The sequence below is a fragment of the Dasypus novemcinctus genome, chromosome 13 (genome assembly GCF_030445035.2).
Source record: "Dasypus novemcinctus isolate mDasNov1 chromosome 13, mDasNov1.1.hap2, whole genome shotgun sequence".
NCBI lineage: Eukaryota > Metazoa > Chordata > Mammalia > Cingulata > Dasypodidae > Dasypus > Dasypus novemcinctus.
This window is the reverse complement of record NC_080685.1, coordinates 21,366,543-21,394,306: the sequence shown is the minus strand read 5'-3', so window position 1 is coordinate 21,394,306 and position 27,764 is coordinate 21,366,543. Positions and strand designations below refer to the sequence as shown.

General features: G+C 38.3%; 1 protein-coding gene across 3 annotated transcripts in view; it reads right to left on the bottom strand.

The window, feature by feature from the left end:
* CHD1L (chromodomain helicase DNA binding protein 1 like) overlaps positions 1 to 26,706 on the bottom strand; it is a 97,424-nt gene extending 70,718 nt beyond the window's left edge. For all 3 annotated transcript variants that reach the window (XM_058309580.1, XM_071207377.1, XM_004468963.4), the window contains exons 1-6: positions 26,532 to 26,706; positions 10,598 to 10,710; positions 7,308 to 7,414; positions 6,476 to 6,590; positions 4,801 to 4,832; positions 1,421 to 1,502 (exon numbers count right to left, since the gene is read on the bottom strand). In XM_058309580.1, the coding sequence (XP_058165563.1) occupies positions 1,421 to 1,502; positions 4,801 to 4,832; positions 6,476 to 6,590; positions 7,308 to 7,414; positions 10,598 to 10,710; positions 26,532 to 26,664 (582 nt within the window). In that variant the 5' untranslated portion in view covers positions 26,665 to 26,706. The remainder of the gene's footprint in view (positions 1 to 1,420; positions 1,503 to 4,800; positions 4,833 to 6,475; positions 6,591 to 7,307; positions 7,415 to 10,597; positions 10,711 to 26,531) is intronic.
* Between the last annotated feature and the right edge of the window lie 1,058 nt (positions 26,707 to 27,764).

Below are 27,764 nucleotides of genomic sequence, written 5' to 3'. Positions count from 1 at the left end.
AAGTTATTAAATCTTCTTCGTAATTTTCATGGCAGCCGTACTTTGCAAATGCTCTGTATGAGTTTATCATAAGTTGTATAACCAATTTCCTATGTTCAATATTTAGGGTGCTCCCAACTTTTACAGACAAGCGCTGATCAAATATCTGAAAACAATATTAATAAGAAAAAAAGGCAGCATGCTCTCCCCACCTTACATGTCAATCAAAAAATATGAGTAGTTTTTTCCAACCAATTAACTGTTTATAATCCAAAAACCTCACCTAAAAGGAATGCTTAGATAACTTAGAATAATTTCTTCACTTAGTTACTCTAACTCTTAGCTTCCTTAATAACAAGAAAAGGCACTAGGGCCAGCAGTAGATCTAGTTTTCCTACTCCAAATCTAGGGTTCCTCTTCCTACACCTGGTTCCTCTTCCTACACCTGCTTCCTCTTTCTCACTGTAAATTAGTAAACTGGCATGGTAGTTTATGAAGTAGACTCTTATAGGATTAGGCACCAAGATATGATACCTCTTGGGAAAGAGACTTGTTAAGAGTCAGTATAAAAAGGCAAAGGATGCCACAGAACACAGGCAACCCCATTAGGAGATAGCAATCTTTGAGCTTGGACAAATAAAGAGACAGTGACTATATCTGTATTAAAGCTCTAAAATCTGCAAGTTTTAGGTCAATAAATATAGATTTCAGATCTAAGACTTTCCTTGAAATGATTTCAAAATTTATTAATTGTCTTATTATAGGACAGAGACCAAACTTCAGTGATCATTACAGAACTTAGTACATGTAGTCTCATGAATGAACAAGCCTTTAATAGATCAACAGAGAAGGGCACTTTACATTCACAAGATCCGTAGAAAAAAGGGCAAATTATGGCTACAATGATATTTCTCATCTACTTTGCCAGAGGGATATAAGAGATGAAAAGAAGGAAGTGAGGACAGAGACAAAAGTGTGACAAAGAAAAGAGAGATTGGAAATAATACTCAATGGCAAACATTGATCTCTTCACGACTTCATGTGAACTGTCATAAACGTTAAGCGGGTAAATCGTAGGAGAGGGTACCATATGTCAGGTATAGTTACTATTTCAGACAGAAAAATGATAAGATCATTTTTAAAGAAATTGTCCCTTAGAAGATCAAAACAGAGTTATAACATTTCCAAAATTACAATGTATTTTATTGAGTAGTCTTACTCATTTGACAAGCAGATTTTAGTAAACATTATCTCCTATATATAGACAAGGGGGAGAGGTTAGGCCATATTACATACCACTGCTGTCACTAACAAATTATTAATTTAGTCCTGCAGAAATCTGACTGTAAAAATGTTTCAATCCATATCATTGACTCTATATGGGCCTAAAAAAATTTTTTTTAAAGGAGTTAATAAAAACTAAGACTTCCTGTGAGTTTACCTCTGATAGTGTCTTATGGAGCAGGGAGCTTTGGTTTTTCAACCTGTGAGCTTCATCCACAACGAGAACACTCCAAGGGAAGCTGTGGGAGAAAATTCAAACCTCCAGTTTTCTGTAACGCAAATATATATCTCACAATCTAAAGCCTTACTACAAAACCATGATTATTGTTGGAAAGATTAATAATAGCACACTCCATTATATACATAAACAAATTAACTTCCTATCTGAAGGCCTATTATGCATATAAGACAAATATTTGCAGAAGATAATTAAATTAAAGGAATATGTTTTCCAAGATGGGAAAGACCTTTTTATTGAAGGCAGTTGGGAAGGAGTCAGAGGCAGAAAGGAAAAGGAAACATTTATGATCACCTACCATATTCCAAACAATTAAGTCTGGGGCTCTCTATATGTTATGTACTCCTCCAAACTACACTGAGTAGACTTTATCATGCTCAATTTACCAATGAGGAAAGGTTAGGTGACTTGGTCAAGGTCATAAAGCTAATATGAGGTAGAGGTGACATTCAAATCCAGAAGAAAAATCAAGGCACAATTGTATTGTAGGACTTAAAAGAGTAGAATTTTAAAAGAGGGGAAGTGGCCGATAGAATCAAATGATGCAGAAACATCCAGGAAGACACATCCATTGGATTTATTATTACAGAGGCCATTAGTAGTTGTTGTCAAAGCACTTTTCATAAGCAGCTTATAACAAAGATTTCTCAAGAAGATTCAGTCATAAAAGTATTATATCCTATGACTAATACTGCTGGGAAGCTGTACCTATAACAATTAAAAATATGGAAAAAGAAGTATGCACGAATATGGTTCAATTTGCATTACTAAAACAACAACACAACAAAGAAAATAGCCTAAATGTCCAATAACAAGTGATGAATATCATGTAGCATTTAAAAAGATAAATATGATAATTATGTTATAATGAAAATAGGTCTCTATGATAACTAAAAAAGATATAAAGTCTATATCTTTATGTGAAAAACATACAAAAGATGATAAAGTGGAAATTAAAAGATTTTCAACTTTTTATTTTGCTTGTAAAACTTTATGCAATGCCGAAGTTATAGGCCATTAAATTATTTTTATACTTAAAATCTAAATGTATATACTATTGGAAAGACAGTGAATAAGGAAAAAAAAGGCCTTCAAAAATTAGAGAAAGATCTTGAGCAGAGGTTGGCTTTGTAAGGAGGAAGCCCTCTTCCTGTGAGGCTAATGATGTGTAACCAAAGGATGGGGTCAGAAACAGAGGTACCTGGGACTGTTAATCTACTGAGAGTAGTGCAGGTGGAAGAACAAGGGGTCCATGGAGAGTCAAGGAACTGGGATCATTTCTGCTGGGCAGCATGGTCAGGGACTGCATTAAAGGATTACTAGGAATTAGGGTACAGCTGCAGCTGGACCATGATTATGAGGTAAGGTATGAAATTGGCCTGAGTACAGAGCCTGGCCTAGGATTAGCATTCCGAACAGATGAAGTCCTATTCTCTTGTGAAGGATGGGATATTTAGCAGGCATTCAATAAATGCTTGTTCAATGAAACAGGCTACACAGGGAGGTGAATTTTGCCTCAGGAAAAGGTAACAAGTCTGCCGTTCATCCAAAGTTACACTAAAGGACACTCACTGGAGAGGCTGAAGTGGAGGGAATTCCACCACTGCACAGAGAGCGGACGAGGTAACTTCTAATTCTCTTGATTCAAGATGTTACAAGTCTATTTTTCATATTGTTAACAGGCCCAATCTAACTCTCCATAATAAACCTGTCAGGGCAGAGATTTAATTATAGTTCTCTGCTATTCTCAGTCCAATATGGTAATACACAACATAACTTAGGCAAATACATTTAAAAAATACATTGATGTTTTTGGAATTCATACTAAGTCCACATCATAAATGTCCTTTTGTGATTTAGGATCTTAAATCCATGTAAAATGCATCCAAAACAGATTATCTTATAGAAAAAAGATAATATTTGTGCTGAATAATGTGAAATTCCAGTGCACCTAGATACATTCAGAATCTCTCATAAAGAGACCCAAAGCATTGAGTATTGGGTTTGAATACAAATGCCTGTTTCACTAGCTCCTAGCAAAATAGCCTTGTTCAGATTACCTAATCTTCTAATTTTCTCATGTGTAAAATGGATAACAAAACTTGCCCAGTAGAATGTTCATGAAGACTTAAATGTGATAATTATATATATATAAACTACCCAACAACATTTATGTCCCATTATTCTCATCTTTTGAGACTTCCCTTATGTTGCTTTGTATTGTAGATATTTGTATACATCTTATCCCGCTACTAGTAGTAGTTTATGTTCTTTTAGGTTAGTTTTATTATAATGCCAACAGTTCCCAGAACAGTGCCTTTCCAGATGAGAGACTTTCAACAAATATTAAGTTGAAAATTACTAACAAAAGGATAAGTGAGGAACAGCATATCCTCTTTTTAAGAAAAGTAAGATAATATGCTCACTTAAATGAAACAGAACACTGGATGGAAGTCATGAAATCTATGACTGAGACATTAGTAATTCAAAATAAAATGATAATAGAAAACCAAATCACAAGAATCTGGGTGAGAAAAAAATATTTTTAATACTGATAAAGCACTTTGAAAACATGTCTGAATATTAAGATTTTAGAAACCCCACCTACTTGTGTAAAACTACCCATGCTATGGAGAATGAAAAGTAGATATAACATATCTATTTTTATTACACAACCTAAATTGCAGTAACTGTTTAATTTACATTATACCTGTCACCTTGACATGATCACATAATGCAACATGTCATTCCTGTTATCAGGTGGTAACAAGAGTTAAATCAAAGTCTCTCATACATCATGAGCTAACATGAGACCTGAAAACTAAATAATTAGAAGTATATGTAAAACTCCCTTTCTAAAAAGATAATTCTATAGCACTGACTAGTACTTGATTCCTTATTTATTTCCAGGAAGAGGCTGAAATTATTCATTTCCTACATTGTAGAAAATTTCCAAGGCAGTCCTGGAAAGTGTCTAGTGTAAGTTGCAAAGAACCTAAATAACTATTAACCACTCACCATGGACACATTTTCTCATTTAACGTTCACAACAGCCTTCCAAAGTAAGAGATTTAATTTTCACCATTTTACAGATGAAAAAGCTAACTTCATGGAGGTTAGGTAACTAACGCAAGGACACACAACTAGAATATAGGACACATAGCTAGTAGGAAGCTAGAATAGAATGTTGGATTCCCACCACACTGCCTATCCATGATTGAGGGAAAATACTAAAATATGAAAGAAAAGCATGTCTTTCGTGACACATTCAAGTTTCTAAAGTAGTACAAACTACTCACGGTTTTAGAAATGATGCATCTTTCAAGCAAATCTGAAAAATTAAGAAAGAGACATTATAAAGGCTGGTATTCATATAACTTTTTAACTTTTTATTTATTTCTCTTCCCTTCCTCAACCCCCCATTGTCTGCTCTCGGTGTCTGTTTGCTGCGTGTTCTTCTTTGTCCGCTTCTGTTGTTGTCAGTGGCACTGGAAATCTGTGGGTTTTTTTGTTGCGTCATCTTGTGTGTCAGCTCTCCATGTGTGCGAAGCCGTTCTTGGGCAGCCTGCACTTCTTTCACACTGGGCGGCTCTCCTCACGGGGTGCACTCCTTGCACGTGGGGCTCCCCTATGCGGGGGACACTCCTGCGTGGCACGGCACTCCTTGAGTGCATCAGCACTGCTTGTGGGCCAGCTCCACATGGGTCAAGGAGGCCCGGGGTTTGAACTGCGGACCTCCCATGTGGTAGATGGATGCCCTATCCACTGGGCCAAGTCCGCTTCCCTGATATAATTTTAATATTAATAAGCTTGTATCATTATCCCATTATTATTTCTCTGTAACACTCCTAAATTACAGGATTTATCTAAGTCTTATCCATTTACTAAGTTAAAAAAAATTTCTAGCATAATTTCTAAGTAGTATTATCATATAAATGAACAGAAGGGTAGCATGAACAAGTGGAAGACCTTGCTTATGGTGACCCAGACAGCCTTAGTTGAAGAATAAGGACTTAAAATGAGACTAGAACTAATTCACTGTCACAAGAAGTAGAGTACAAACTACCAGTGGAAGGGCAAGGGGGAGATGGGAAACTTTGTTTGTATATATGTTTACACAGTTTTAAAAAAGAGACAGAGGGGACAATGACAACTAAATGCAATATATAATCCCAGACTGGATATCATAATGGAGGAGAAAAGGCCCAAAAGGACAATATGAAAATATTGGAATACAAACTGTAAGCTTTATACCAATGTTAAATTTCTTGAACTTAATAACTGCACTTAAGGTGGTTATAGAAGTGACTATCCTTGTTCTTAGAAAATGTACATGGAAATAATAACTTTTCAAGGAGAATGAAGTATACAACTTACTCTCAAATGTTTAGAAAACAGATGATTAGATAGGAAAGAAGGAAAGAATGTATGGAGGGAGGGAAGGAGGGAAAGGAAATGTGGGCAAATGTGGAAAAATGTTCTAAGCTGATGGATCTGAGTGTCCAGGTGGGGGGGTATGTTAGAGCTCTCATTATTTTGTATTATTTTTGCAACTGTCTATAAGTTTGAAAGTATTCAGACTAAAAAGTTTTGTTTTTTTTTAAATAGGAAATGAACTAAGTGGTCTTCATTACATCCTCCAGTAACAGACATGATGCCTCAGTGTAGAAATCCCTTTCCCCTGCTTGCCTCTCTGCCTGCTGCTGTTCATCGACTAAGATGCAGCTCAAGTGCCACGTCCCTAGAAAGCCTTCCCACTGATCCATCAGGGAAGACAGGAAGAGGGGTCTAACTAATTTGGAGCATGATGGTCCTTAACTTCTTTGGGTCAGAGCCCCTTTCTTACAATCTAATAAAAGCAAACCATCTTAGAAGAATGTGTATACTTAAAAATATTCAATACAATTTCAGAAAATTCTAAACTTCTAAAGTCCCAGAATAATAGTCCCTGCTGTAGAGAAACAAATGGGGTACCTCATAGGTAGTTAGCAGCACATGAAAACATGACTCCTGGGTTAGGTCTTGCTGTAAGTGAGCTCTCTCCTCCTTGTCACCTGCGTAGGTTACACAGGAAATACCTGGAGCAAATCTGAACCCAAGAAAATAGGTAAATGAACAAATGAGATCTCATGGAAGTACTGCAGATGTGAAGACCTCATGATGCCCTGCAAACAGAAAAGAGCCCTGGGAACTGGTAACAAGGACTGCAGAGCACTATCCAGTAGTTAATTACTTATAGAGCACAGTATCTCTAAATTATGTAACGTGCATAATATGATTAATGTTATCTAGAATAATAGTATCTTCTAAATTATGTAACATGCATAATATGATTAATGTTATCTAGAATAATAGTTCAACCTCAGGGCAAGTCCCTGTGTGAACAAGTACAAGAGCCAGATGAACATCTAAAAGGGTCCTGCACTCATTCTTAAAAAAACAAACTGTTTTTCTACATGTTGGTTACGTACTATGTCACCCTGAATATATGATTCCCATAAAGTCAGCAAAATTTATTAAAAATGAGTTATAAACTTCAAGTTGCCAATTGGTGCAATATCCATTGAACTCTCCTACTATTAGATCCTCAGTCTCCATCTACATTGCCTCAATTTGAAATTTTGTGCAAGAAATAAACTTACTGCTTGCCACAATATGATGCTTTAACATGTTTTACATATTATCTAGAAAACAAAAATCTCAAAGTTACAAAACATCTTAAAATATCGAAAATTACTTTTTTCTAGAATAGAGAGGGCATTAATCAATTTAAAGATTAAAATTTCAGCTACCATATAATCTGTACCTCTCAATCTCTTCTTTCCAGTTATTCAAAACAGACAAGGGACAAAGAATCAGAAATGGTCCTTCATCATTTAATCTTCCTGCCAAATAAATGAAGAGAGCAATAGTCTGGAACACAGAAAAAGAAGGCAGTTTTGATTCCATTTCTACATGAGAAAACAACCACAAAGTTCCCATAACTCTGCAGGGAACATAAACTCTTATAAAATAAATAATATATTCATCCACATATTAGAAGAGTAATTAATTAGGTCCTAGAATAAAATCATGTAAGTCTCAAAAATTACGACTGCCAAAGAAATTCATGGTACTCAATTACTTCAGTAGTTAACAACCAATGATACTCAATATTTATGTAAATGAACTTTTAAAGCAAAGAAAAATATCAACAAAGACTAATGAAAACAATGCAAAGATTATAGAAGATTAGGAATACTCTGTATGAAGCAAGAAATGCCAGGATATAACCACAAGGTGGCACTCAGCGGCTTGCCTGGCTTCCTAAGTGAGGCTGTCTTCCTTCCCTACTTTTTCCCTTTCTTCTCCAGTCACTTAGAGTACCTTCTTTTGGCTAGGCTCTGTTCTAAGCTCTGGGGATATAGCAGTGTACAAGACAGACAACCCTTCTAGCCCTCCTGGAGCATACATCCTAGTCTAGTGGGGAAAATGTAATAAAAAATTGCCTCATAAGCTTAAGTAGAGGAATTAAATGAAAATCTTTATAAAGATGAACAGCATACTTTAGGATTTGCCCATACATACTTTTGACTGGAAAAGTTGCTTTTAAAGGTTGCTATGATACACAGAGAAACAAAAAAGGGGTGTTCCCCACCCCCAACAACATAACACTGAGCCATTTTCAAGAAAATCTATCCTAATGATATCATCCAAAATCCTGAGAAAGATATACGCCAAAGATGTTCATTTCAAGGTTATATATAGCATCAAAGAGGGGACAGGGCTTGTCATTCTGTAGAACATTTACGTAATTTAAATTGATAGAATATTGTGCAGCCAGAAAAAATTATGATAGTGAAGAATATAATAAAATGGAAAATTACATTAGATTAATAAAAAACAAACTATATGTGCACTATAATTTCAACCATGTAAAACATATATTGCTATGAGTGGAGGGCTCTGGTTTTGGAGTATTAGTTACTTTTTTATGTGCTTACATTAATTATATAAATAATAGAAATAATTTTATTTCCCATGGCTTCCCAGCCCAGACTGGGAATAAGTACTTAATGGATTAAAATCATTCTGTTTAGTTTTTGCTCAAGATACTATTTAGAGAAAATTCGTCTTTCATTGCCATGAACCAAGTATGTTTACAAAACAAGTTTGGATTTACTGTGAATTTCACTAAACATTTAAGGAAAAAATAAAACCATTTCTACATAAACTCTTCCAGAAAATTGAAAAGGAAAGAATATTTCTCAATTCATTCTATGAGGCCAGTTTGACTCCAATACTTAACAATCAGACCAAAATATTACAAAAAAAGAAAACTGTAGACCAACATCCTTCATGAATATTGATGCATAAATTCTAAACCAAAGTTTAACAAAACAAATTTGGAGGTAGTATATTTTTAGGAAACTAAAAGTCGAGTTATATGAACATCCTGGGGAAAGGTAAAGGACAAGCTGAATTTGACTCCAGGAGGGCAATTTCACTGTAGGAGGCAAAGGAGAAAGCAGGGAGGGCCCTTCACCTGGTTCCAGACTGGCATCTGGAAAACTGACTTTTTGTTCTAATTCTACACCTCTCAGTTCAGGAATGTACTAAGACTAGGATGGTTTGCCTGAGAAAACTAAGGGTGATAAATGAGGACTGCGTTTATACCTCACTGATATACCTGTTCTAAAGTGGTCTACAACACATATCCAGATTAGCCTATGTGCAGAACTGCTCCAGCTTGCAGTTTATGTAATCAAAAGTTATACCTGAAGGATGCAGTTGAGCTTCTAAAAGAACTGATAAGAGCTTCGCTCATTCTGTGAGTTTACCGGTGAAATCTTTTTGGGATCAGGAAAATTTTACCACCATGTTTTCTGATCTAGTTACCTCTCTGCTGTGTATCCTGACTGCACGGATGTTCTTTGATACCTTTAGGTAAGCAAACCATATATGATTAACCCAAGGGGTGTTTGTGTCTAGGCTTTCCAGTAATCCAAGCCTACCACTGACATCTGTCACAAAGCACCCATCAATTTCAAGACAGATACCACCTGCTTATCAGTGCCCAAAGAGGCTGCCTCTGATTCTCTAGATCTCTACAGACTCTGTCCTAGGTCCCACTAAGGACATCAGATGGCCAAGGCATTTTGGAAAGCACAAGGTATTGTTATATAAATGAGTCAAAGTAGGCCTCTGTGTATTAGCCCTGTGTTTTGTTTACTTCACAGCAGCCTGGGTCTGTTAGTTGGTCCAAAAGCCTGCCAGCTCCAAACTCAAATGCTAATAGATCTAACTGCTTTAAATAGAGTCCAAATAAGCAATTTTTAGCATTTGATGCTGACCTGTTTTGTATTCTCCACAAAACTCTGCCCAACAACTTTTAGCCACAGATAAGATACAACATACAGTTTTAACACCCCAAGCCACTTCTGCCCCTTGGAGTCCTGTGGCCCAGAGGTTCCTTATCATGCTGACTCTGTGACATAACCTGAAAACATAAGGGACCCATCCTCCTTTCCCTTCACTCCTCTGAGTATTCCCCTGCCTGCAGCCTCTGAAAGGGTCCTGCTGACAGAAATTTCCCCTCTTACTGCAATCTGTCAAAGTCAATAACAGCTTGTGCATTACTGCCATCCTGTAATCAAATCTTTTTCTTGATCAGCTCCAACATTCTCAAACTTGAAATCACTACTGATCCTTCCTTTGCACTTCTAAAGCACGTCAGAGAAATGGAAAATAGCCCCAATACCCATTGAGGAAGGGAGATTTAACTTCACTAGATAAAGTATTGCTAAGGAGGAGGTCATGAGTGACTTGGATCCCCAGAGAAGTATATTTGCTTTACATAGAGAAAACCTTATGTCCAGACTCATGAATTACAATTCTAACTCAGAGATGTCAAAGACCAGGTACAATAAGGGTAGGGACTCAGTTTAAAACCATCTCCATGACCAGAAAATCAACTTCAAGGTCACAAACTCATCAAAGGTTGAACCACTCCACATCTCTAAAAATGTATACTAGGAGCAAGCAGCTAAAGATGGTAGTGATTTTTAAGATGGTATTTCAGTGGAGGTAAACAGTGGTCACTCTACAGTAACGTACCTGGCAGGTCTTACCCAGACCCATTTCATCTCCCAGGATACAGCCATTCTGACAGTGGAAGCGCTGTGCTAGCCAGGTGACACCCTCCAGTTGATAAGAGCGTAGATGAATACCTTCAAATAAAAAATATACAGTAAATCCAAAGAGAAGGCATTTTAGCACACACATCAACCATGTTCTAATACCTCAAAGGAAGAACCTAGCCTAAATTCCCAGAACCCAATCCAAGGAACAACTGACCATGTTCTTTGCTAGGAAATTACAGGTATATCAACATTTCCTGACTTCCAAGCTACTTTTTGAGCAGGCTTAGTTACCATTATACTCAAAGCCCTAAAATGCCTGTCAGTGTTAGTAGATCCACTTGACAGATGAAAAAGTGAACCCTACTGTAAACGATGGACTATAGTTAATAGTACAACTTTTTAAATGTTCTTTTATGAATTATAAAAAATATACCAATCTAATCAAGGTGTTAATAATAGGGTGGTATATTGAAAAAAAATACCCTATTTAAATTATGGACTATAGTTAATAGTGCAATCATAATATTATTTCATTAATTGTAACAAAGATACCACACTAATACACAGTATTAATAAATGGGGGGTGGGATATCTGATAAGGGTTTAATATCCATGATATATAAGGAGATCCTACAACTCAACAAATTAGAAGACAAATGACCCAATTTTTAAAAATGGGCAAAAGACTTGAATAAACATTTTTCCAAAGAAGACATACAAATGGCAAAAAATCAAAACAAAAAACAAACATACATGAAAAGATGTTCAACATTACTAGCTATTAGGGAAATGCAAATCAAAACTACAATGAGGGGAAACGGACTTGGCCCAGTGGTTAGGGCGTCCGTCTACCACATGGGAGGTCCAGGGTTCAAATCCCAGCCTCCTTGACCTGTGTGGCGCTGGCCCACGTGCAGTGCTGATGCGCGCAAGGAGTGCCCTGCCACACAGGGGTGTCCCCCGCGTGGGGGAGCCCCATGCGCAAGGAGTGCGCCCCGTAAGGAGAGCCGCCCAGCGCGAAGGAAAGTGCAGCCTGCACTTCCTGTGCCGCTGACGACAACAGAAACGGACAAAGAAACAACGCAGCAAATAGACACAGAGAACAGACAACCAGGGGAGGGAGGGGGATTAAATAAATAAATAAATCTTAAAAAAAAAAAAAACTACAATGAGAGGGATGCAGATGTGACTCGACCAGTTGGGTGACTGCCTACCAACAGGAGCTTCCTAAAGAAGATGAGCAGACACAGCACCTGCTGCTATGAGCAGATGCCACGGCCAGCAGACACCACAGCCCGCGGAGAAGGGATGTGGCTCAGGCCATTGGGTATTTGCCTCCCACGGAGAAGGTCCTAGGTTTGGTTCCCAGTGCCTCCTGGAACCAGAAGATTGAATGAGCAGACAGACAAGAGACCCATCTGGGAGAGGGGGATTTTTTTTTAAAAAGTAAATAAATCTAAAAAAAAAAAAAAAAACTACAATGAGATAACATTTCACACCTATTAGAATGGCCTAACTATCAAAAAAAAAAAAAAAAAAAAGAAAACTACAAGTATTGGAGAGGATATGGAGAAATAGGAATGCTTATTAATTGGTGGGAAATTGCAGCCACTGTGTAGGACTTTTTGGTGGTTCCTAAGGATGTTAAATATAGATCTGCCATATGATCTGGCAATCCCACTACTAGGTATGTACCCAGAAGAACTGAAAGCAGGGGCATGAACAGACACCTGCACACTGATGTTCATAACAGCATTATTCACAGTTGCCAAATGATGGAAACACCCATGCATCCATCAACTGATGTATGGATAAACAAATTGTGGTATACACATATGATGGAATAGTATTCAGCTGTAAGAAGAAATGAAGTTGTGAAGCATATGACGACATGGATGAACCTAGAGGACATTATGTTGAGTGAAGCAAGCCAGACACAACAGGACAAATACTGTATGAACAAACTCATAGCATTAATAGCTAGAATATAGGTCACCAGAAGATTAAATGAGCATAAAGAATGGGGAGCTGATGCTTAATATGTACAGAATTTGTAATAAGGTTGATTGTAAATGTTTGGAAATGGACAGAGGCAATAATAGTATATTACAGTGATTGTGACTAGTGGCACTAATATTTGAGTATCACAGTGGCTGAAAAGAAAAGTTTAAGGTTATGTATGTCCCTAGAAGGAAAGTTAAAGAATGAAACATGGGACTGTATAACATAGTGAACCCTCTTGTGAACAATGAGTGTGGCTAATAGTACAAATATAAAACGGTTTTTGGGAAGCGGACTTGGCCCAATGGATAGGGTGTCCACCTACCACATGGGAAGTCCACAGTTCAAACCCCAGGCCTCCTTGACCGATGTGGAGCTGGCCCATGCACAGTGCTGATGTGCACAAGGAGTGCCCTGCCACGCAGGGGTGTCCCCCACGTAGGGGAGCCCACACGCAAGGAGTGCACCCCGTAAGGAGAGCCGCCCAGCGCAAAAGAAAGTGCAGCCTGCCCAAGAATGGCGCTGCACACACGGAGAGCTGACACAACAAGATTACGCAACAAAAGAAACACAGATTCCCGGTGCCACTGGTAACAATAGAAGCAGTTTCAGAAGAACACACAGAGAGTGGACACAGAGAGCAGACAAGTTGGGGGGGGAGGGGAAAGGGAGAGAAATAAAAATAAATCTTTAAAAAATAAAAAAATAAAATAAAATGGTTTTCCATGAAACAGCACAAATAAATGTACATCAATACTACAAGATGTTCATGATAGGATGTTTATGTGGGCAAAAACACCTAAAGCAAACTATGAAGGGTAGGGAATAGTAACAGTTTAATATTTTTCCATCAATTAAAAAAGAAAAAGAATTACGTGAAGTGAAAGAAACCAGACACAAAGCACTACATATTGATTATTCCAAAAGCCACTGAATGTACACTTCAGATAGACTGTATGGTTTGTGAACATGTTTCAGTAAAACTTCTTTAAAAATAAAAGGGGGGCGGCAGATTTAAAAATAAAGGGGGGGGGGCGCTCAAGTGATTGAGCACCTGTTTCCCATGTATGAAGCCCAGGGTTTGATCTCTGGTACCTCCTGAAAACAAACAGCAAGTGATAAAACCAGCTCTCATTGAGGAGCAGATGTAGTTCAGTGGTTGAGCACCTGCTTCCTCTGTATGAGGGCCTTGGTTCAATCCCCAGTACCTCAAAAAAATCAACCAAACAAAAAAGTGCCCTGGTGAATTTTTAAAAGATTATTATTAAAAAAATAAAAGGGGGGTGCAGTACATGGGAATGCTGCAATTTTTAAATGATTTTTATGTAAACCTATTTGTATTAGTCAGCCAAAAGGGTGCTGATGCAAAATACCAGATATTGGTTGGCTTTTATAAAGGATATTTGGGCTAGAAGCTTACAGTTACCAGGCCATAAAGTGTAAGTTACTTCCCTCACCAGTCTACTGCCACATGTTGGGAGCAAGATGGCTGGCGATGTCTGCATGGGTTCAGGCTTTCTAGGTTCCTCTCTTCCGGTGGCTTGCCTCTCTATGGGCTCAGCTACTCATTCTCTAGTCTCTGCTGCTGCAAACTATAAGGCAAGCAGCCCGGGGCCTTTTCTCTTTCCTCACGACCAAGCTCCTTTGTGTGCTTACTTCCCGGGGCTCCAGCTCAAAACTCCAACATGAAAACTTCAGCTCTGTCCTTTGCCATGTCTTTTATCTGTGAGTCCCCACCCACCACTCAACACCCTACTGATGTGGCCCAATCAAAGCCCTAATCATAATTTAGTCACACCCAGGTACAGATCAGTTTACAAACAAACATAATCCAATATCTATTTTTGCAATTCATGAACCATATCAAACTGCTATACTACTTCTCTAAAAAAAAATTAACTATGAAGAAAAAAAAAACCTCACAAAATAGGAATCTAGGGGGAGAAATGGCGGGAAAAAGTCAACCTGGGATTTGGTCTACATACTGCCTAAGTCTCATTCCAGTGTCCATTCTAGGAAGTGAAGCATTACTGATGAAACATAGCAAACAAACCTGACTTGTATGCATGTCTGCTTGTTTAAATCTGTCATTTGGGCTAAAGGAAAAAATTGAGACAGAAGGAAACTAAAATGCTTCAACAAAGAGGCAGCATTAAGAATTGAAATCATGCTACATTAAGGGTATTAACAGAGTACAAGGTCAGCAGAGGATGTCTGAAATTCACATGGAGCTTTTGCTGCCTCTCTTTCCTTTCTCCCTTGGGGAAAAAAAAACAATTTTATAGAATAGCTATATCTTAGGGAAGAAGACACCTCCAAACATACTTTATACAAAAACTACTAAGAAAAATGTAACTTTCTGGTTTGGACTCATGATCTTTAAAAAGGAACTATACAACACATAGAGGCAGAACATTAGAAAAATTAAGTCATTACTACTTATTTAGCACTCAGTATATACCAAAGAAAGTAGTAAACAATTTACATAAATCATCTAATTTAATCTTCACATAAGTCCTATGTGATAGATATTATCCCCAAATTAAAGATTAGAAAATTCAAATAATCAAAAAAGATTAAAATGTGACATTCAGAGACCTCCACTTTTATGAAAAAGGAGTAGATGTACTTTTCCATATTTACTCGTACCCACTAAGTATAAGTAAAACCCCTGGACATTACATGTAAAACAAACATAGGAAGACTGAGGGTAGAACAAAGAAGGCAAACTAGCTAGGGAGAGCCCAGAACCCAAGGAAATGACAAGGTGATAAATTCCTTGGATTTTCTTTTTGCTTCATTTATCCCACACATAGAACTAAAGAATCCGGAAATGCCAATGAACATAGACCAGCAAAGCCTGTTTGCACAAGCAAAAGTACCAGGAAAGGGGCAGTCTACCAAGACATGTAACTGTTGGACAATAACCACTCTATTCCAGCCAAACATCAAAGAGGGAAAAATAAAAACAAAAACTGTGGCTCCACCCAGACCCACAAAGGCCAAGTGGAAGTGCAGACTTTCAAGTCATGAAGTCAGAATGAGGCACCCCAACACCTCCCTTGGGATGATATGGGAGAAGGCCAAAGTAGGGATTTTCATCTCCACTCGTTGGCATAGTGTCAGTGGAGGACACATGGGGAGCATGGAATTCCACCTGTTACTTGGTAGTAACAAGCCCCCTCTTTGCTCCCTACCCTTGGATGGTGTCAGGAGGCCTTGTGGAGAGTTGGTACTTTTACCATCCACCAGTGGTACACCACAGACTCAATGGAGACCAAAGAAGGAGCTAGAACTCCCACTCTCACACAGCAGTAATGAGGATTCCCCTCCACATCCACAGGTCTCAAGAGTCTGAGAGGGAAGCCTGGACTCCACCTGGCAGTGTGGCAAGGTGGCAAACCCTCTGCCAGAACAGTGTCAGGCAGAAAGTTAAAACAAAATGAGGGGCTTCCAGGAAGATGAAGGGGTAGACAGGCAGAGGGATCACTTCTCTCCCAGAAAAAATAGCTAGAGGACAGGCAGAGACAGTCTGGAGGGCTACTCTGGGCTCAGGACACCAGGGGAAGGAGAGACAGAACCCAGAAGAGAGAAAAAGGAAAGGTGCAGCAGGCACCCATTCCCCCTACCTACAGAGTAGCTGGCAGTCTGAGGACTGCAGCAGCTGTGGCCTGGGAATTACAGGGGTCACCTTCCCCAGAAAGGGGAGAGGGAGGAGCACAGCATAAAGCAAATTCAAGTTTTGGCCAGCCAACCGGGTCTGCTGAATTGCAGGGTCACAAACTTCCAGGTGGGTTGGCCATGACATTGTTTGCACTGAGAGCAGGCTGGGCGCTAAAGATAAGCTGCCTGCTCAAATACCCTCCCACTGCCCAGCCTGGTGGCTGAGGCGGCAAAGAAAGGGAGGGAATGTGTGGCTGGCCAAGGGTGGAGAACAGCTTCTGAGAAAGTCTGCTTAAGAGACTTGGCCAGCTCTGAGGACACTGCTTCTGCACGGCCTACCCACCAGAGTTCCTCTGAATGCATTCCACCCCAGCACCTAGGGTCTGAGCTGAGAGGGCTGCCAAAGGGTGCCATCTGCTGGCCAGATCAAAAAAGTGCATGGAAAAGAAAACTCAAACAAAAGTGGGTAGCACGCAGTTACTTAACAGTAAATCCCTATGCAAGAGAGAGAAACTGAACATCAAAGTAAATTCAGCATCAGAATCAGCTGCCTAAATATCAGCAAAAATTACAAGCCATGCAAAGGAAAAGGAAGCTATGACTGAGGCAAAGGAACAAATCAAAGCTCCAGACAAGACACAGAACTTGAAACAGCTAATCAAGGAGATTCATAAAATCCCCTAAATCAAATCAAGGAGTTGAAGGACAACATGGCTAAAGAAATAATAGATATTAAAAAAATACTGAATGAGCACAAATAAAAATTTGAAGCTTTGGATAGAAAAATAACAGAACTTAAGGGAAAAAGAGACATAGTAAGTGAGATTAAAAATACAAGAGGCACATGACAGCAGATTTGAAATCATGGAGAAAAGACTCAATGACACAGAAGAAAGGACAACTGAAATTGAAAAGAACAGAGAGAGAAAAGAATGGAAAAAATTGAGCAAGGGCTCAGCAAGGTGAATGATACTATGAAGCAAACCAACATACGTGTTTTGTGAGTTCTAGAAGGAGACGAGAAAAGGGGATGAAGGAGTATTTGAGGAAAAAATGACTGAAAATTTCCCAACTCTCATGAAAGACATGAATATTCATGTCTAGGAAGCAGAGTGTACTCCAAGTAAATTAAATCCAAAAAGATCCACCCCACGACACATAATATTCAGATTGCAAAATGCCAAAAATGAAGAGAACATTGTGAAAGCAGCAAGGGAAAAAGCAGGATATCACATACAAGGGACATCCAGTAAGACAGTGCAGATTTCTCTTCAGAAACCATGGAGGCAAGATGGCAGTGGTATGATATAATTAAAGTAATGAAAGAGAAAAACTGTCAGCCAAGAATTCTTTACCTGGCAAAACTGTCCTTCATATAAAACAGTGAGCTAACAATATTAACAGATAAACAGAAACTAAGAGAATTTGTAATCAAGAATCCAACTCTGCAGGAAACACTAAAGGGAGCTCTGCAGCCAGAAAAGAGAAGAGTAATGCCTTTACAGTAATAACAGTGTATGTCAATGGAGTAAACTTCCCAATCAAAAGACATAAGCTGACAGAATGGATAAGAAAACATGAGCCATCCATATGCTATTGGCAGGAGATGCACCTTGGCCCAACAATGCCAAGAGACTGAAAGTGAAATGTTGGAAAAGATATTTCACACAAATAGTAACCAAAAGAAAGCAGGAGTAGCTATACTGATGCCAGACAAACAGACTCTGAATGCAAAAAAGGTGATAAGGGATGCATAACCCACAGGTAACATAATACTCAATGATGAAGACTGAAAGATTTCCCTCTAAGATGAGGAACAAGAACAAGGAAGTCCACTGTCACCACTGTTATTCAACACTGTGCTAGAATTTCTAGCAAGAGCAATTAGGCAATAAAATAAATAAATAAAAAGCATCCAAATTGGAAAAGAAGAAGTAAAACTCTCACTATTTGCAGATGACATGATCCTACATTTAGAAAACCCTGAAATATCTACAACAAAGATATTAGAGCTAATAGATGAGTTCAGAAAAGTGGCAGGAAACAAGATTATCACACAAAAATTAGTAGCATTTCTATACACTACTAATGAGCAAACTAAAGAGGAAATCAAGGGAAAAAAATCCATTTACAATAGCAATAAAGACTCAAATATCTAGGAATTAGTTCAAACAGGAATGTAAAGGACCTGTATTAAGAAAACTACAAAACACTGCTATAAGCAATCAAAGTCCTAAAGAAATGGAAGGACACTGTGTTCATGGATTGGAAAACTAAACATCATGAAGACTTCAATTCTAGCCAAATTGATTTATAAATTCACATGATACAAATCAAAATTCCAACAGCTTACTTTACAGAAATAGAAAAGTCAAACTCCAAATTAATTTCGAAGGGAAAGGGATCCCAAATAGCTGAAAATATCCTAAAAAAGAAGTCGGAGGACTCAAGCACCCTGACCTTGAAATGGATTATAAAGCTACAGTAGTCAAAACAGCATCGTAATAAAGATAGACACACTGATTGTAGCAGTTTGATATAATTGAATTCCAAAAAGAAATACTGGATTATGCTTATAATCTGATCTGACCTGCGCATAATTGAGTTATGATTAGGGTGTTGCATCCCCACCCCTTGGTGGATGGGGACTCATAGATAAAAGGCATGGCAAAGGACAGAGTTGGAGATTTCTGATGTTAGAGTTTGATGCTGAAGACCTGGGAAGTCAGCACCCAGAGGAAAGAGAAGCCAGCACCAGGAAGGAAGGAATCCTGAAGCCAGAGTAAATCAAGCCCCAGGAACGTAGGAACCCAGGAAGCCTGAACCCTCGCAGACGCTGGCAGCCATCTTGTTCCAAATAGACTTTGGTGAGGGAAGTAACTTATGCCTAATGTCCTGGTATCTGTGGGCTCCTATCCCAAATAAATACCCTTTATAAAAGTCAGCCAATTTCTGGTATTTTGCCTCAGCACCCCCTTGGCTGACTAATACACCGATCAATGGAATTGAATTGAGAGTTCAGAAATAGACAATCCCCTCTATAGTCAAGTGATTTTCAATAAGCCTACCAAGTCCACTTTTCTGGGACAGCCCATCTTTTCAACAAATGGTCCTGGGAAAACTGAATATCCAAAATCAAAAGAATGAAAAAGGACCCTATCTCACTCCCTATACAAGAATCAACTCAAATGGATCAAAGACCTAAACATAAAAGCCAGAACAATAAAACTAGAAGATATTGAAGGGAAACATCTACAAGACCTTGTAGTACATGAGAGTCTCTTAAACCTCACACCTAAACCACAAGCGACACAAGCGCAAAAAAGATGTATGGGACCGTCTCAAAATTAAACACTTTGGCACCTCAAAGACTTTGTGAATAGGATAAAAAGATAGCCTACACAATGGGAAAAATATTTGGAAATCACATATCTGACAAGGGTCTAATATCTATGACATATAAAGCAATCCTTCAACTCAACAACAAAAAGACAAATGACCTAATTTAAAAATGGGCAAAAGACCTGAACAGACATTTTTGTAAAGAAGAAATACGAATAGTGAGAAAATACATGAAAAAAAAAAAGTTTGACACCACGACCTATGGAGTAATGGAAATCAAAGCCACAATGAGCTATCATTTCACACCTACTATTAACAACACATAACTGCAAGTGTTAAGAGGCCCCTATTAACAACACATAACTACAAGTGTTGGAGAGGATATGGAGAGATAGGAATGCTTATTCACTGTAGGTGGGAATGTAGAAAGGTACAGCCACTGTGGAAGTCTGTTTGGTGGTTCCTAAAGAAGTTAGATATAGATCTACCATGTGACCTGGCAATACCACTACTAGGTATATATACCCAGAAGAACCGAGGGTAGTGACATGAACAGACAGCTGCACACTAATGTTCACAGTAATACTATTCATGTTGCCAAAAGATGGAAACAATCTAGGTATCCATCAATTGGCAAATGGGTAAATAAACTGTGATATTTACACACAATGGAATATTCTTCAGTTGTAAGAAGAAATGAAGTCATAAAGCATATAATAATATAGATGAACCTGGAGGGCATATGTAGAATGAAACAAGCCAAACATACAAGGACAAATATTGGATAATTTTGGTATTATGAATTAAGTATAATTAGCAAACTCATAGTTAATAGCTAGAATATAGCTCAAAAAAGAAAATACAGTTAGAGAAAGGAAAGCTGAGGTTTAATCTGCAGAATTGGTAAAAAGTTTTTTGGAAATGAATAGAAATGATAAAAACACATCATAGAATTTGTAATTAGTAGCACTAACATATGGGTGTGATAGTGGTTTTTGTTGTTGTTTTTCTGTGGGTTTTTTTGTGGGGGGGACAATGAAAATGCTTTAATATTGTTTGAAGTGATGAACATGCAACTCAATGATTATACCAAATGCCATTACTTGTATGCTTTTGATAAATTATTTGGTCTATGAACAAAAATAATAATAGTGTGGGTTGGGGGTAAATATACCAAATGTAAGTTATGGACTATAGTTAGCAGTAATACTTTGAGGATGCTCTTTTATAATTTGTTACAACTGTTTCATAACAATGCAAGGTATTTGTGGTAGAATGATGAATGCGTGTCCTGTATGTTGTTATGCATGTTTGTTTTGTAATTCCACAGCTTTTACTATACAATTATTATTTATATATGTTCATGTATGAATGGCATACTTTAGTAAATTGTTTTTAAAATGGAAAATATATATAAGACCATAAAAAAACCAGAATATTTATAAAAATCCAGACTTATGATACAATAATGTCCAGGCTTCATTTTAAAAAACATACATCATACCAAGAACCCAGAAAGATTCCAAGCAATGAGAAAATGAATAGATGCCAACAGAAGATGATACAGATTGTAGAATTATCTGACAAAGATTTTAAAGCAGCAAAGATAAAAACTACTTTAACGAGCAATTATGAACACCCTTGAAACAAGTAGAAAACTAGAAGACCTCAGCAAAGAAAGAGAATATAGAAGAACCCAATGAAGTTTTAAAACTGAAAAATACAATTACCATAATAAAAAGTTCAGTGGATGTACTCAACTGCAGAATGGAGGGAAAACAGGAAAGAATCAGTAAACTGAAAGATAGAACAATAGAAATTACCCAATCAGAACAAAAGAGAGAAAACAGACTGAAATAAAATAAACAGAGCCTTGAGAACTGTGGTACTATAACAAGAGAGATAACACTTGTGTCACTGGAGTCCATAAAAGAAAGGATTAACAAGTGGGGAAATTGAAAAAGTACTTGAAGAAATAATGGCTTAAAAAAAACCCAAATTTGGCAAAAGACATAACCCTATAGATTCAAGAAAATAAGTGAAGTTCAAACAAGATAAACCTAAAGAAATCCATGCCAAGATACATCATAATTAAACTGCTGAAAACTAAAGGCAAAGAAAATGTGTTGAAAGCAGCCAGAGAAAAACAACACCTTACCTACAGGGGAAAAACAATTCATATGACAGGGGAATTCTCATCAGAAATTCTTGAGGCCAGAAGGAAGTAGCATACATTTTTCAAGTACTGAAAGAAAGTAACTGTCAACGCAGAACCCTACAAAATATCCTACAAAATATTCTTCTGGAATGAAGGGGAAGTTAAGACATTCTCGGATGAAGGAAAAAGAAGAGAATTTGTCATCAGCAAACCTACCCTATAAGAATGACTAAAGGAAACTGTTGAAAAAAGACAGCAACTGATAAAAGACAGGACCTTGGAACATCAAGAAGGAATAAAGAAAGAGCAAGAGTAAATACCACAGGCTTTCCTTCCAGCTCTTAAGTTTTCTAAATTTTGACAGTTGAAGCAAAAATTATAAAATTGTTTGATGTGGTTTTAAATTATATAAAGGAAATATTTAAGACAATTACATTATAGACAGAGGAAGGTAAAGGGACATGAAGAGAAATAAAGTTTCTTTACTTTACTCAAACTGACAATTGCAGGAGTCTGTAATTAAGTTATGTATATAAAATATACAGTGCCTTAAAAAAGCTCTACAAAGAGGTATACTAAAAAACAAAATAAATAAATCACAATGGAATTCTAAATCATGTTCAAGTAACCCACAGAAAGGCAGGAAAATGAAAACAGAGAAACAAACAAACAAAAAACCAGAGCACTAAAATATAAAATAAAATGGTAGACTTAAGCCCTAACAGTAATAATTATATTAAACATAAATGATATGAATAATCAATTAAAAGACAGAGATTGGCAGACTGGATTAAAACACGTGAACCAATTCTATGGGTCTATAAGAAACTCATTTCAAATGCATATGTCAGCAGGGTAAAAGTAAAAAGATTGTGTGCTGGGCAAAATTGTGATCCCTCCAAAACGTCAAAGTCCTGATCCCTGGAATTAATTAGTATATTACTTTATCTGACAGAAGGGACTTTGCAGATAAGATTAAGGTACAGGATCTTAAAATGGGGCTATTATCCTGGATTATCCAAGTAGGGCCAATCTAATCACATGATTCTTGAGAAGAGGAAAATCTTTCCTGACTTTAGTTAGAGAAGAAGATGACTACAGAAGAAGGGTCAAAGAGATACAATGTCGCTGATGTTGAAGATGGAAGAAGGGGCCATTATTCAAGAAATGTGGGCAGTTTCTAGAAGCTGGACACATATTCTCCCTTAGAGACTCGAATACACCCCTGCTGATAACTTGATATTATCCCAGTGAGACTCATAACATTTGACCTATAGAACTATAAGATGATAAATTTGTTTTATTTTAAGCTAAGTTTATGGTGATTTGTTATGGCAGCAATAGAAAACTAATAAGACTGATAAGGATAGATAATGCAAACATTAATTAAAGGAAAGCAGGAGTGGCTATATCAATATCAGATAAGTAGATGGTCAAAGCAAAAAAATTACCAGATAGAGAAGGCCATTACATAATGCTGTGTCAATCCACCAAAACATAGCAAACCTAAATGTGAATGCACCAAAACACAGATGTGCAAAATATGTGATGCAAAAACTGGTAGAACTTAAAAAGGGAGAGAAATCCACAATCACTGTTGAAGAATTCAACACCCACCTCACAACAACAGATAGAAGAGTTAGACAGAAAATCAGCAGGGATGTAAGAACCCAACAACACCATTCAACAACAGCATCTAATCTACATTTATTGAGCACTCCACCCCACAACTGTGAAATATATTCTTTTCAAGTGCCATGGAACATATTCTAAAAGCAACCACACCCTGTAACATAAAACAAACCTTTAATATTTTTTTTCTTCTTTTTGTAATTTTTAAAGAAGCTCTAGATTACGTAAATGTCACATAAAAATTATGAGGTTTCCATATCCCCCCCCTTCCCCTCCCACACTTTCTCCCATTAATATCCTTCATTAGTATGGTACATTTGTTATAGTTGCTGAACCCATATTGAGAACTCACTGCTTACCCCTAGATCCTGAAGATTTTCTTGATTTTTCTCTGAAAGTTTTTATAGTTTTCATTTAAGTCTAGATCTACTTTGACTTATTTTTTGTCCCACAAATTTTGATATATTGTATTTTCATTTTTATTCAGGTCAATGTATTTATGTCCCTTCAGACTTACACTGAATAAAGTTGAGGACAGTAATCTGCAATATTCATATTTGAATTGTCATTGTCATACCTAGATTGGATGACAAGTAATGAAAGCACAAGCAAAAACAGCAAGAAGTAAAGACAGGAGTGAAAGAACAAGCAAAAGCAACAAAAAGTAATAGGTCTTTAAATTCTAAAAGCAAAGTAATCCTAAGATATCTTTATGATATATTGTATTTTGAGTTTCTGAAATTCACTGGAATGTATAGACACATCCCTGACACTACTAAGAGTAGGAAGACCTACCAGAAAGCTTTTTAATCACTGGGAAAAATACTGTGGAAAAAAATAATTAAATCATCAGTTTCCAAAAAGTGGATAATTTGTTCCATATTTTGGAGAATGAAATTTCTTCCTCACAAATTCCTGGGGAAATAAAGATTTAAATATAAAATATGGTAATTATAATTGTCCTGGAAGACAAATATTAGGCCAATAATTATAAAACAAAAGAAGTAAAATCCCTTTTAAGCAGGTTTAAAAAAACGCAGGAAAAGTCTGGATGATTTGATGACATAGATTTTTTAAACTTCATCACTGAAATACATACGCACACACAAAATCAAAAAGGAAATAACATAATCCCAATACATGTAACAAATTTAATACCTTCAGTGCAAGGAAGATCCTACAAAGCAATGGAAAAGTCAAATACTATAGTTTAAAAATGGGTAAGGAGCATAAACAGGCAAAGAACAAAAGAAAATTGAATATCTAATTATCTATCAATACTAGTAACCAAATGTGCTGGTTTAATCTTGTGTGGACCCCAGAAAAGTATGTTCTTAAAGTTAATCTAATCCTGTGGGTATGGACTAATTATAAATAGGATCCTAACTTAAGATGTGACCCATCTCATCTAACGGGTTGGGTGTTAATCATTTACTGGAGTCCTATATAAACGAAGTAGAGGATAGAGGAAAAGCCGCCATTTTACCCTACTATGTGAGAGAGGACTCCAGGATTCCCTGCAGCAGCTGAAAGACAGAACAACCCACAGAGAGAAACTACAGGCAGGGCAGCCAGAAGCAGAACTAGCTACAGGTAGAGAGGAGAGGGGAGACAAGCTGGTTGCCTTTATGCACTGCCATATCCTTGATCACCCACAGCGAGCTCTGAGAAAAATTACTGTTAGATGACGCCACTGTATGCCACAGCTGCAACTTAGTGAGACAGCATCCTTAGATGATGGCTTGATTTGGACATTTTCACAGCCTTGGAAATATAAGTTTCTACCCTAATAAATTCCTATTATAAAAGCCAACCCATTTCTGGTGTATTGCATTGGCAGCTTTTAGCAAACACCAGTAAACAAAAACAGTAAAAACGCACTTTTTAGGTTTTAATATTAGAAAATACCAGTGTTGGTAAAACTACGGTGAAATGAGCAAAAACTTTTGTATATTCTTTAAGAAATGCTACCTTTGAGAAATTAAAAACTCATATCTACAATAAATATTTGATAACAAGGTCATTTATTATTTGTAAGTGCAAAAAGGTAAGAAAATAATATCTAAAAGGAATTATGGTATATCAAAACATTAAAATACTCCAGAAGAATTAAAACTAATGACAGTAAGGAAAAAACAAAGTTGGTTCCAGAAAGTATGTACGTGAAACCCCATTTCTGTCCCACCACTCACCAGAAAAAGAATAAAAGGACATTATATACACACACACTTACGTGCATAGACCAAAGACTGACTGGATATATAATAGAGTGTTAAACTAACAGAATTATGGAGACTACAAATGTTTTTCTTTTATGTGTATGATATTCCCCTAAGTGTTCTACAAAGAAAATGTACTACTTTTGTAACCAGAAAAGAAAAAAAAAAGGTGAGTACGTTGATTTAAAAAAACAAAAACAAAAAAAAACTAGGTTCAGGGAGGCCAAGTGGTGAATTAAGCGCAGACTCGGGGAATAGTCTGTTTCTCTAGAAAAACAGAAAAAACGATCAGACTCGGGACCTGCAGAGAACAGGGGAATGCAAGTTTCGCCTTTCAGACTCTAGGGAAGAGCTAGTGTAAATGAAACAGACTTACGTGGCGGAACGAGCAAATATTCTTTGCTCGTTACACTTCAAAATACAGCATTGGGGGAGAGTTAATCAGTGTGGAATTATCAAAGAATTGCGCGTGCCTAGTAAACCAAGAACGCAAACCGAAGCCGGGACATAAGTTTGGCAGTTTCACAGAAAGAACTAATGAAAAACCCCAGACCAGGCCGCCAAAGCGACCGGAACAGGGCTTTAAACCCACATCTTCGGGCGCCTCATCTTCTTCCTAAGGGGCCTGCACTCGGCGCTGCTGTAGGAAGTCGCCCTCCCACAGGCCGGCATCCCCGGCGCCCGGGGACGAGGGCCGGGCCTCGCTCCCCACCCTGAGTCCTCCCCTGCCGGGCCTCGGCCCGCGCGCATCTCTGCCCCATCGCGGGGCGGAAAGGCTCCAGCAGGTCAGGTAGGTCCACGCGACAACCTGAGGCGCCACAGGAGCGTCCTGGCGCGGCGCTTCCGGGCCCGGAAAGGCCAATCCCAGTGAGTTTGCCCGCCTGGCCACCGACCTGTCAGGCCCCACTGCCGTAAGTCCTGCTCCTCCACCCGCGACCGAGTCGCCTCGGCTCGGCACTTAGTCTCAAGAGCCAGTAAGAAGCCGGGGAGCTCGCCCTCGCGGGCCCCAGCGCCCGCGCGCGCCATGGTCTCGGGAGGCCCCGCCCCGCGCGCTCCTTGGCCTCGGGAGGCCCCGCCCCGCGCGGCCCTGCGCGCTGCTCTGCCCAACCCGCTCGCCCGCGAAACCTGGGGGCGGGCCCCGCGGGCGCAGCCGCCGCTAGAGGGCGCCACGTGCGCGGGTTGCTGGCCAGGGCTGTGCGCGCGTGGGGCGCTGAGCTACTCTGCTGCTAGGTGAGGAACTTCTTATAGCGCCGGGTGCCCTTCAAGCATCTCGGTTCTCACTCTTTTGTGCTGCTGGTTGTGCTTATGCGCGCTCAAGACGTGGGATTCCCTGAAATCCTCGTGAGAGCCTCAGCTTGTGCCTCATTTAATCATTGACTGTCCTGGGCCAGGCCTCTGCTGTGTTCTGGGGGTACAGAATTCAGTGAAACACCGTTCCTGCTCTCCAGCGATTCACTGCAAGATTGTAAGGGATAGTTCACTTTCCACTGGAAATAACTTGGTTTACCCCAGAAATCCCCTTACTTACTCTCTTCATGATTTATTAGTACGTTTTTGTTTGCTGAATGCTGCTGGGAGCAATATAGCAGAAATGGGTTCGCTTTTACAAAATGGGAATTTATTAGGTTAACGCTTATGATTCTGAGGCTGTGAAAATGTTCAAAGTAGGGCAAATCATCAGAGACTGTCTCACCAAAGGTTGGCTCCTGGCGTTCCTAGACTCATGCCATGTGGCAAGACAATGGTGGCTCTGCCTTTTCTACTAGGTTTACTTTCTCCAGGAGCTCAGCTCTGGGTAATTAAGCATATGGCTTCTCTGTCCTGTCTTCGTCAGGCCTTATTTCTTTCAGGGACCTGTTTTAGGAAGTTAAAATTTTGTTTTAAGTCATCCAATAAATACTGGTTGAACATGTGCCAAACACTCTGTAGGGTATGTGCCAAACACTCTGTAGGGTACTGGAAATAATGATCACTAATCTCAGGGAGGAGACAGGCAGCAAGCAAACAAAAATCAGGTAATGACTGGTGTTAATATGAAAGTAGAACAGTCATTCACTGACTTTGTACAGCAGCATTCCTACTCAGGTGTTTATCAAAACCTTAAGATAGACTTGAATCCTTTACTG